At 34.6% G+C, this 11,980-nt stretch overlaps 2 protein-coding genes across 2 annotated transcripts in view; both read left to right on the top strand.

Annotated features, from left to right (window-relative positions):
- Window positions 1–336, top strand: part of LOC118747543 (dynein heavy chain 3, axonemal-like) — a 22,676-nt gene extending 22,340 nt beyond the window's left edge. The window contains exon 11 of the mRNA XM_036481593.1: window positions 1–336. This exon is cut by the window's left edge and continues 1,476 nt beyond it. Coding sequence (XP_036337486.1) covers window positions 1–336 — 336 coding nt within the window.
- A 423-nt stretch (window positions 337–759) lies between these two features.
- Window positions 760–7,960, top strand: LOC118747721. The gene is made up of 3 exons (XM_036481822.1): window positions 760–914; window positions 4,825–4,908; window positions 7,367–7,960. Exons 1-3 carry the CDS (start codon window positions 869–871, stop codon window positions 7,525–7,527), a joined length of 291 nt encoding a protein of 96 aa, XP_036337715.1. The 5' UTR covers window positions 760–868; the 3' UTR covers window positions 7,528–7,960.
- The last annotated feature ends 4,020 nt before the right edge of the window (window positions 7,961–11,980 follow it).

Here is an 11,980-nt window from a genome sequence, read left to right as displayed (position 1 = left end):
TACCGCAAGCGCCGTGATGTTGATGAGCTGCCACAGAACGAATATCTTCCACCTGCAGGGGAAGTTCAGGAAACAGCTGTTGCTGAGGTCTCTGAACCTGCGCCAGAAGATGCTACCGTTTTGGCTAATGACGGTTACCGTTACAAAGTAGTACGTCGCTTAAAATATCGTCATCGGCGTGATGTCAGTGAACTGGCGCTGACTAATGAGTATTTACCACCAACAGAGGAAGTACAAGTGGTGGCGGAGCAACAACCGGAGGAAGAAACAGCTGTGCTCGCTAATGATGGTTATCGATACAAAGCTGTGCGCCGGTTGAAGTATCGTCGTCATTAGGGAAATCAATCGCATTTTAATATAGGAAATTCGAAAAAGCTATTATTCATGTACATAATATTCATAGGCAAAGGTATTCACATTAGATATGAAGGAAAGAATAAGAAAACAAAAAAAAAAACGAAAAAATTAAAATACGCATTTAAGAATTAAATAAAAACATGACGAAAAATTACAAAAAAAAATCGTGTTCATTAATTGTTAAGTAATAGCAAAAATCGTTTGTACACATTTATATATACATGCCTATACATACATACATAAGTATCTATGCGCACATATGTATGTTGAATATATTTATGTAAATATGTATGCCTAGTTATGGTGCTTATCTTATCACTTCCAATGTGCAACACTTACTGGAATGCTTATCTGACTTTTGCTTGAGAAGCATTGGCTCAGTTTGGCGCTTTTAACTTAGTTCATCGAAGACCATCATAGTCAACTCATTAAAATCTACGAACGACTCGTGCTTTAATTGCAACGAAGATAATTTTTCCAGTTAAACATATTTAAGAAAAATATTAATAAAATGCAGCTGGTGAAGAAAAGTGCAACATATTTGGTGATATTTTTGGGTAACGCATTTTTTTTTCACTGAAAAAAGTATATGCCTAGAATTAGGGTCCGTGTAAAACTTAGCTTCTACTAGTATAAGTAAATATGTTTGTGTTTGTGAGTGACCTAAATAGGTACATAGTATATGTATGTATACACATATATACAAAAACTACCGCTTTTTTTAACAATTGCGTTCACTTGTTTCGTTCAACTCTACAAAAATGTTTTTCTTATCAAATTGGCTTGTGTTTATTTAGAAAAGATAGTGACTCATACGATGTTTCAAGTATTTCTAGTAAACGAATTTTATTGTTAGTCACTTAATGCAAGAAAAACGTAATAGCTGGTTACCTCTTTCATAAAAATATTCGCGGAGTCAAGTGAGGTGTATTTGGCATACATATCTATGGAGAGTTTAGTGGCTGGAATGCATGTAGAATTATGAGGTCATCGATAAATTTGTAGATCAAAGTGTGTCACAAATAGTGTTTTAACAAAATTAATGACAATATGATATTAATACAAAAATTTACGTTAAAAAAAGAATGGGATTTAAAAATAAATTAAATTGATTTAAACAAAATTAAATAAAATAAATGAAATAAAACAAATGAACACAATATTTATGCGCGCTAGGTTGGTCTAAAGTTTTTTTTTTACCAGCCACAGCTCAGAACTAAGGTATATCGAAATTAAGGTGACCCGCATTTTTTTTCTTTTAAATCGGTTACTAGTTAAGCGTCTCGTAGCACAGAGGTGGAAACACGAAATTTACTATTCAAAAAAAAAAGGTCTATAGCCTCTAATTCTTGACGGATTTTCAATTTTTTGTTTTTTTTTTGTAAGACAATTAAATTCGTTAGAGGTTTAAGGAGCCAATCTTTAATATTATTTGTTTATATCGAATTCTTTTGTGCAAAGTGCAGCGAAAGTAGGAATTTTGAAGAAAATCGATTTTCCCGTGCCTGTTAACGAATGTTACTTAATGAAAAAAGAGAAAAAAAAATCACAAATAATTTTTTTTTTTTTAATTTTTAGAAAAATTTTAGGTATGTAGTTTTATAGCACAATAAAATTAAGTTTTTATACCATAAAGTGTAAGTTTCAAGTAGTTAAGAAATTATGTTGATTTTTAATAATTTTTCATTTTACAAGCAAAAAAAAATATTAAAGACAACGTGAATTCTTAGTCACTGGAAACTTGCACTTTATTACTCTAAACTTAAATTGGCTATACAACTGCATACCAAAAATTTTTCTATATATTTAAAATAAATATATATTTATTTATAAATTAAAAAAAAAAAAATTCTTGTGCAATTTTGTTTTGTATAATTATTTTCAATTAGTTTTTATGATAAAATATTCATCGGCGTTCTTGCGGGTGTTTTATATGCCTTACAACCTCCTTAACAGCAAAGATTTTCAGCTGTAATATTTACTCTGTCGCCAACCTGAGGCTCTCTGTTATGGCGCGAATAAAAATGGTCAAAGGAGTTTCTGAAATCTTACGCAATCTTAAATACTTTAAATACTGTTTAATACATCGAGTACCAGCATACAGCGACATTGTAGAAATACTTTGAGACATATTTGCTTGGCGTTGGCCACTTAGATGATACTTCCATTTAGAACTTTTATGTCACCAAAACGTACTTGCCAAGAGATGGCGGAAATTCTTTCCAAAAAAAATCAACGTCATCATCAGTGCTCATCGTGCTTTTAGGAGCCTAGTTTTCACATATCCATAACTCCAAGGGAAATTTCTGAGTAAAGCTTTAACGGGTTATGGAGCCAAAACGCAATGTTTCTGCTTACGATGTATCCATTTCTGTAACCATCGCATTAGTTTTAGTATAGTTAAAACAAAAAAAACTCAGCAATATCCGCCTTGGGTTAAAGACAAGTACCCTGGAAATCGACCAAACCTAACCTGAACTGTTTAATTTAGAGAGTCGTTAGACATTTTTTAGCTCATTTTATGGCACTCCTACACATGCATTCGAAAACTGAAAAGTATGCAGCCAAAAAAGAACCAAGAACTATATTTGTTTTCCCCCTAGCGTTGGGTCCATTTTAAGATTTCCATATTTAATAGCCATTTATTTCAAAACTACGTTGAAAGACCCATGTATGTATGTAAGTAAGTACTACATGTTAGCAGTGGAGCAAAACAGAAGCACACACACACACAAGTGCATTCATATCCACGCAAATGCATTCAAATTCATGTGAATATGCAGGCTTAAAGTGTTGGTGATGTGATTGAAGCGACAAGAAAAAAAAAAAAACAACAACAAAGCTTTGATTTTCACATAAATTAAATTGAAATACCCTGTTGCATATGCTCGAATAGAATAGCAAAATAGAACTATGAAATTTACTACATACAAGCATATATACAAACAATTACACAAACATACATACATATGTACATATATTCGAAGCTCAAAACAGAAAAACCGCTTACTCACCGTGCTCCCCGACCTACCACAGTTGCATCCCTTCGATGGGTGAAGGTGGTGGCGGCGGCGACGGTGGAAGCCAACACAAAGAGTTGGCCAATTTTTATGGGCGTTGCGACGCATATTCACCTGGGCCGCTTGTTGGCCAGCCACAATACAATATGTACGAGTATTGACCGCCACATCACCTGTACATACATATTCTTTGGCACTCACTGTGGCAGGCTGTGGCTTCGTTTGTATACGCATTGTTGTTCTTATTGTAGGTGTCGCGTGCTACATACATACATAAATACGAGTTACACAACACGGTAACGGATGTTGTAGGCACGGAAGGGGCCCGACGTTGATAGTGACACTGATGATGATGAACTGTTTTGGCGTTTTATTGCACTTTTTGGTTAGCTGCAAAAAAACAAAAATGTTTTTATTTATTGAGTTCCGCTACATTTTTCGTACATTTTTTGTTTTTTGCGTAGTTTCTATCTTTTGCATAAGGTATGTATATTTTGTGCGTTACATTTTTTTTTTCGTTTTATGTTATGCGTCCGTATTGCGTCAGTAATGGATTTTTATGCAGATTTTTTCCGTTGTGCATTCATCGACATTAATGCACGGTTGGGAATGTACCAGAATACCAGAATATAGGATTTATCAATGTACAAATGTAGGTACATATGTATATGTATTCTATATTTTTTTCGTATGTAAATTTCACATAAAACAAATAACAAGTGGGAAAGCATTATAAACTAGAAAGTGGTATGTAAAATCAAATACGAAAAAATTTATGCAATGTTAGTTGCAGGCAGTAATGAAGTTTCAAAATTTATATCTGTCCGGATTAGGTAACTAAAATAGAATTTACGACGTAGAGTATGGCACTCATATGCGGGGAGATTAATTTGATTTTTTCTTTTGCTTTTGCTCAAATAAATTTTATTTGCCATTAAAATACATATACACATGTACATTAGGGTGATCACTCTTCATACAAAAAAAAATATCGATAGGGTTTTTCCATCGAAAATTTTAAATGTATTATATGTACTTATACATATTTATGATAAAAGCCTATAACGAAGAAGCAGTTTCTCACGGTAAATATGGAAAAACAATTGTTTCCATAATGAAAAACATGGTTTTTGAAAGCATGCGCATTGTTTTCTTTCAAAATTAAATCGTAAAAAACTAATAGCAATTTATGGTTCTGATATTTTAGGCCCTTTAAAAATCCCGGATCCGGAGGAAGAGCTCTTATCACCGAAAAAAACATAAACGAAATTTTTTTCAAAATTTCCTTTTCGATGTAAAAATGCATTTAGATGCGCTAGGAGCATATCTACATCCTAAAGAAAATTTTGGAAAATATTTCGCTTATATTCCTTTGGCGGTTAGGGCACGATATGTACATTTTTTTCTAATTTTTGTATTAATTTTAAAATTTTTTTTATTTTTTCAGTATTGCTTGCCTTCTGCACACAGGAATCGGAAGCGACTAGACGTGTGATGCGCGGACGTAGAACACTTACACGTCGCTATTTTAGTAAGTATCTAAGTAATAAAAAAATAAAATTTTTTTTTTATATATTTTTAAAGTAAAAATGTTCAGAGGAATATTATTTTAACAGATTTTGTAACCAGTAACCAGTAACTTTTACATTCCAATCTGAAAGCCGAGCCGATCGTAAAGCTAATTACAATCGGCGCTAATCAAGATTAGTAACTGTGTAATTTTATTCCTGCTCATGCAAGTATTTAAAAAAATTCAAAAATATTTTACATCAAGCTCTGTATTGAATGGTTTTTTAAGAAGAAAAAATTGGAATTCATCCAATAAATGTAAAACGAAATAAAATTGGTAATTTTTTGTTATCCCAAAGAGTAGAGCCAGAAAAAACTTCGCCAATCAAAACATCAATATTCATGATTTTGCTTAAAATAACTAATAACCACCTATTAAAACAAGTAATTTTTAAGCAAAAAACAAAACCGACTTCAATTCTCATATACAAATTTTGGAGTACCGTTAATTTTTTCATTATCCAGTGATCGGATCTAAATGGATCCGGATTAGTATGGGACCACCTCTGAGATACTACCTTTCCGATGCAAAAAGAATTTTCGAAATCGGTTGACGTGGTCCAAAGTTAAGCGGTAACATACATAAAAAAATATAAAATTCAAAAATATTCCGACGAATTGATAACCTCCTCCTTTTTTGAAGTCGGTTAAAAAACGGTCCGTTTCAGCGCGAGATCAAACATTGTCGTTGAATTTTAGCCAGCTAAAAACTCTAAGTACACTGACAGAAATAGTATTCAATACGCTCTACGTCTTCCTCTTCTCTGTAGCTGCGGCAAAAATCGTTGGTAAGACATGTTAACTCTTAGCATGTGGGTCCATAATCGCTTTTTATCGACATTTTCCCAGATATGCCATGTACTAGTTTGACAAGTGACTAGCGGTAGTATGTATGCCATCTTCCTGGCCAGAATTCACTGCGCATATTTTTGTCTACCGCTGGTAAGTTTAAAATTAATTTCTGAGCTTTGGTAGGGCTCAAAGGAAGGGCTTTTGGGACAAGCTGTACTCGTTCCATTTTGGCTCTGGGCATAGTCTTGGCCACCAAACGGTGATTCGTAGAATCGGATAGGTCATACATGATATACTGTCGCATTTCCCTTTTTTACATATAGTCGTATTTCAGACGTACAAGCCGATTATAGCCCTCCTGGTGCGGTTTTCAAGGCTCTCGGTAGTTTCTAGGAACTCGCTCTATGTAAACTTTCAGATATTTATCTGGCATAGTACGTCCTTATAGCTTTCGAAGGACATCATAGCCAACTCCAGTCTATGATGGCTTACGAGGTGTCTAATGAAGCGACCTAAGGGACGAATGGCCTCAGAACTTTGCTATGCGATGATGTCCAATCACCGTTTTTGCAGAAGTTACGCCAAGATCCGCGTTGAGCTTGCTCTATGGCCATCTTAAATATTTTCAGGACATCCTTGTAAGCTTGCTAAAAGCCGTTATCTAAGCTCTTTTTCCTTCAGTGCTCAAATCTCCGGATCCCAGCAGTGAGGTTTTTTTGTCCTTCTGCGGGAGGGTGTCAATCCATTACCTGTTCAGAATAACTGTCCAGCACATGATAGAGGTAACACTGGTAGAAATGTTGCCGCGATTGCTTTTAGTATGATAGTATGATCGTAAGCTTAAATAAAATCAAGCAAACACCTGCCTCGCGAGTTGGTGTCGTTTAAGCCCCTTAGTTCGCGATGGGAGTTAAAGTCTGGCCCTAGCATACCTCCTAAAACCAAGAGGTTCTTTTTATTTGTCTCTTTTATAGCCTTTAAGTCGGTTGCGCGGAAAAACTCTGCAGAAGTGTTTCATGTAGGTCGTTATAAGCTAGACAGTGTTCGCAAAATAAGAGCATATGTCTTTTTAATAAGAGTGCAAATTCGGATCCTAGCTGCCTGATGTTGGTACCGTCTGGCAGGCATCAGAGTCTAGTCCGCAAACCTTGTTTCTGACGATGCAGGGCTCCTCGACTAAAATGTTGTACTCAGATTTTTGGCTTAGGCAAATAGGAAGAGTAACCGAGGCTGCTTTTGCACTGTTGCACGTTAGTCTGAAGAACCTGCACCATAGTCAGATTTTTTGTTTGGACTTTCAGTATAATTTGTGTTTTTCAGGATTTTTCGAGACTTTTCAGAGTTTGTTTCAGATCTTTCGTGGACTTTCAGGTTAAAAAAACAACATTAAAATCTCAAGTTTGCTTTTTTTAATACCTAAAAAATAAAAAGCAAAAAAAATTTCTTGCAATCATTAATTTTGATTTTTACCTCAAAAAAATAAAAAATTAAATGCAAACTAATTAAATCCTGTTTCCTACATCCTGTTCTTGGTATACCAAATCAGTTTTGAAATCTTGTTTGCAAACCAAGTCTTCAAATTACATATGGATTTATTTAATAAATTACTTCTTTTTCTTACTTTGCAGCTGGCCTCGCTATTCCTGGTTGGCTACTGGCCGTACTTATAGGCATTGGTGAGCTTGTACTTGGCGGAGCACTCTATTTGGCATTGAATCGTTTTATACTAGCCAAGTCAGTACAGGAAACGAACACCTACACACCAGCAAAGCAAAGCAATGAAGTTTAAACCAAAATTTCAAATACATAATTTGTTTAGCGAAATACAACACAAATGCCGATCATTACAAAAAAACTAAGTACCTAAAATGCTAACAATGCATTGTGTGAAAAAAAACCTGCTCAGGATGAACGGAGTAACTTCACAGCTGCCTCAATTATATAATAGTATAAGCAATAAATTAATTTTATGGCGTTTTCTTTTCTAGTATTAATGTTGCATTTATTCTGCCAAGTGTGTGTTCTTTTCTCAGCATTTGGCGCATAGAAACATTTACTTAATGATGCCACATTTGCATTGAGAAAATAAAACATTAATGACAATAGTAATAACTAATCAGAACAACAACAGCAGCGAAAACTTATCAACAGTATCCACTTTAAGTTATTTAATTTTTTGTATACTTCATTTAAGTACTTAAAATAAAACGATCTTTCTGGATCTAAACGCACGTGTGTATGTATATTTCATAGAATTTCACAATTCTTTAATGCACTTTGTTTTTGTTTTTTTTAAATGGTTTCCTTTAAAGCACCTTTGCAACGTCCTTTACTCCATTTTCAATTAGTACTCCCTTTGTTTACAAAATCAGTTGCTCCCTCTGTACAACCATATACATATGGGAAAGCATTATTGTAGTACACTAATTTCTTAACATAACATATGTACGTGCTTTTGAACATTAGGGTGCATCACTCTCCATACCACAAAAAAAAACAAATATCGGAACTGTTTTTCCATGAGACTTGTAAAATTTGTTATACTTTAAGATATTCGCCAAAAAATGCCGGAAAATATTAAGATTTAAAGACAATTGCGAAACATCTAGTTTTTTATAAAAAAATAAATAATTTTTAAAAATCTTTCTTCCAAAAAAATCACCACACACAGAAGTTCTTAAGCTTAAAAGATATTTTCAAATCGACCCAGCTCACGTAAATCTTAATATTTTTCCGAATAATTTTGGCGGAAATCCTTAAATACCATAGATTTTATAATTCCGATAGAAAAACAGTGCCGCAATTTTTTTTGGTGAGGCACCCTAATGTACATATTATATATGAGCATAACTCCTAGGGTGTTCGATTATTCGCCTTTCCTCGAAAAAAAAGGTTTTTGATTTATTATATTTCAAATTAAGAAACTCAACTCCCATCCTTTAAATTCCATCATCGGTGATCCCATGCCAGCTATCGCATACGAAGAGCTCGAGTTACTTCGTGAGGCTGGCGATATTTTGACACAAGTCCTTTGACACTCCCATTAGCAAATCCCTCTCCGTGCGGCGCAAACCCGTCGGAGAATGAAGACAACATGCAGTCGACTCACTAATTTAGACAAAATTTAGTAGTCTTCTAATCGATTTTCCCTAATTCTTTAATAATTTTCTGCAGTGCAAATTTTTCTAGTATTTACTTAGATATAAAATTATTAAAAATCTTCTATGTTCCATTTTCTATCAATAAAATAGTTAGAATTTTTAGATTCTGGTATGTAAATAAACTATGTGACAAACCCGGTTTATGCGATTATAAAAATCCGGTTTACTCGGTATTCGAAAAAATCAAGATTTCAAAAAAATCTACTTAATTATTAAAAAACCGGTTCAAACCGGTTTGGAAAAACCGAATCAGTGACCCTAATACACGCCATTGTTATTTCATTTAGCTATTGTCTACTCCGCTCTATCTTCCTTCGAAGCCTTTCACCTTGCTCATCTAGGTCTTTGTAACTTTTCCCCTTTATTGCGGCTGCTTATCTCGATATGGTACTTTCATTACCTATTTTTAATATTTCTACATTGCAGTTTAACTTTGGTAAAATGTTTTTAACTTTTTAAAATTTTTTATTATTTTTTTTTTTTGTTTTGCTATTTTTGTTAATTAAAAACTTTTCTTTTACTTCAACCTCTGCTGGTATTATTGTATTGTTACTTTGCAGCTTGTTTATTCCTTTCGGGCTCCTTTCCTCTCTGCTGCACTTTTGCCTTTTACACCACTTGCCATTTAATTAATAAACGCATCGAAAACTTTCAAAGTAGCAAAGTCCTGTCTATTGTACTTAACTTGACCAAAATGTAACAAAATACTCGCATGGCTGTATACATATGTACATATGTATATACTTACATACGCAAAGAAGCACAACACAGTTATCTACAAACAAGTTGTTTTATTTATTTGTTTGTTAATTTGCTTTTGCTTTAGCCGGTTGCAACAATGTTTTGGAATGGAAGTAGTATCCTGACATACTCCGGGCGCACAGCTTAGCATTTAAATTGATTAATAAGAGGGTTTTTATAAAATAGACTTCAAATTTTTGAACAAACATCGAAAAAGATGTTTGTATTTGATGAAATTGTTATTGTCATATAATTTATATTATGAATATTAGGGTGTGCTTAAAATATCAACATCTTAAATTTGTATGGGGTCCATTTTTTTTATGTGCAAAATAAATACACCCACGAAAATTTCAAAAAAAAATATTTAATTATTTTTTTAAATCCTAAAAATTATATTCCGATAAAATTTACATATCATTGAAACTTATTCATATAAACTCATAATCTCACTGAGCTAAAGCTGACCAATGCCAAAATTTTTCTCGAATTTTTGCAATTTAAAAAAATCTAATATTTTCAAACCCTGTTAAACCCGTAATTTTTTTATAGCTTTGAAATTTTCGTGTACTTCGTTCTAAATAAATTGATTTTAATACTTTAAGGACCATCATAATGAATATGCTAAATATGCACTGGAATTAAATTTTTCGATTTGCATCGCCACAGAATCACTCTTTAGGACAAGAGCTACTTTGGACTGTGTAGGAAATTGGGAAAGGAAGTCCTATTTTGACGGAGAAAACCCATACTCTATAAGTCAATCACCAGTATTAGCTTTATAACGGTATCATCGTAGTGCAGAGAATTGAAATACAGCGGCTCCATTAGCTTGGTCATGTTAAACGAATAAATACGAACGCTTCAACTCGAGGTACTCACGTGTAATAAAAGACGACAAGGAATGCCTACTGAAAAGACCAACCAATAATCATGTTTACATTTCCCTTACGTCCTTATTCTCTATAAAGTTCTAAGGAACGGTCAACTATAGGCAGCGCACACACTAAGCCTCGTTTCTCGTATGTCTTCTCCCACCCCTGTAATGGATCGCCGGTACGGTTTCCTCACATTCCTTCCCTTCTCTCTCACGCCTTCTCAGGTCACAGGCACCGATTGCAAAAAAATTAATTTGTCACGTAAAGCTGGAGTTTTGTGATGCCGGCCACCTAATTTCCTCTGAATTTTTTCTAGGCTGATATCGAAATGAATAAAGCTGCGTCGCTCTATTCACTTCACGACTAGTCGCGACTGAAGAGGATTTTGCCACAAAAGTTACCGAATATCTGGTTTAGTCCTTGTGAATTATGCTAGAGTCAGAAGTATCAAACCAATAATGCAGCTACCAAATCCAACTCTTATAAGTATGTCCACTGGGCACTTCTGCCGTTTGCCACTTCTGGTCTCAGCTGAGAAAATTAGATGTTGAGCCTGTGTCACCAACAGAAACGGCGCTGTGTTAGATAGCACAGGGTATCTCTTGGCAGCTCTGTTTCCTTATTGCTGGTGGGTGACAATCGACCTGCTGGCATGGAGGTTTCTTTGTGCACCACCTCATTCAACGGGGGAGGTCTACGCTCGGTTCTTTATTCGTTCGTGCAGCAGGTTCCTCCTCACGTATCGGGGTGCGAATTTTTCGAAGTAGAGCGTTGTTAGGATGGCTCCCACGGTGGCATGCAACGTGCAACTGCTTCGATGTAAAATCGTTGTGCTCTTTCACCGCCAGCACCTGACTTTCTACGTGCAGGTAGTGTTCGGATGACATGAGATGATATCCTGTAGCCATATTTTCTATATTAATGCATGGAAAACTTTGAGCGCTTTGAGCGACCACTAAATATTTTTTGATTTCGAAATAAAAAAAAATAGGGGTATACTTTTTTTCGATATAAAACAATCCTAAGGGGTGAGAGCATTACATTTCCCGACTTTACTGCTTTTGAACCACCCTATTGTAAATTTGTTTTTAGTTTCAGAAGCGCTGTAAGGCATCACTGTAAAAACTTTGCGGTACAGTACGATCGAAAATATCGCCATATGGCAGCGCCAACGGCAAGTCTGCGCTTTGTCTGTTATCGATTAGTTCGCCAAGAATTATGCAACGCTTTGTGAGTGAGCGCATGATTACCACATGTTAGTATTACAAACGATTACTAAAGTTTAGTAATTAGTTAAAATGTGGCTAAAATTTAACCAGTTGTGGGTTTACTTAGCAAATATAAATAAAATCTGCTTGAAGATTTTCAAAACAAAACGATTGAGTATAAATATATGCCGTCATTTTCACAAACTAATCTCCGAAATAGTGCTATAACTTCTACCGCTTAGACTTTGTTGCTT

Source organism: Rhagoletis pomonella, unplaced genomic scaffold (assembly GCF_013731165.1).
Source record: "Rhagoletis pomonella isolate Grant_MI unplaced genomic scaffold, Rhpom_1.0 Rhpom_scaffold_00012, whole genome shotgun sequence".
Classification (NCBI taxonomy): domain Eukaryota; kingdom Metazoa; phylum Arthropoda; class Insecta; order Diptera; family Tephritidae; genus Rhagoletis; species Rhagoletis pomonella.
This window is presented reverse-complemented; position numbering and strand designations above follow the sequence as displayed.

Bases quoted from the DNA above. Each gene is read 5' to 3' on its own strand.
- LOC118747721 (XM_036481822.1), top strand. From the start codon at position 869: ATGCAGCTGGTGAAGAAAAGTGCAACATATTTGGTGATATTTTTGG. The intron at 915-4,824 runs GTAACGCATTTT...TTATTTTTTCAG, and splicing joins ATATTTGGTGATATTTTTGG to TATTGCTTGCCTTCTGCACA. The intron at 4,909-7,366 runs GTAAGTATCTAA...CTTACTTTGCAG, and splicing joins ACTTACACGTCGCTATTTTA to CTGGCCTCGCTATTCCTGGT.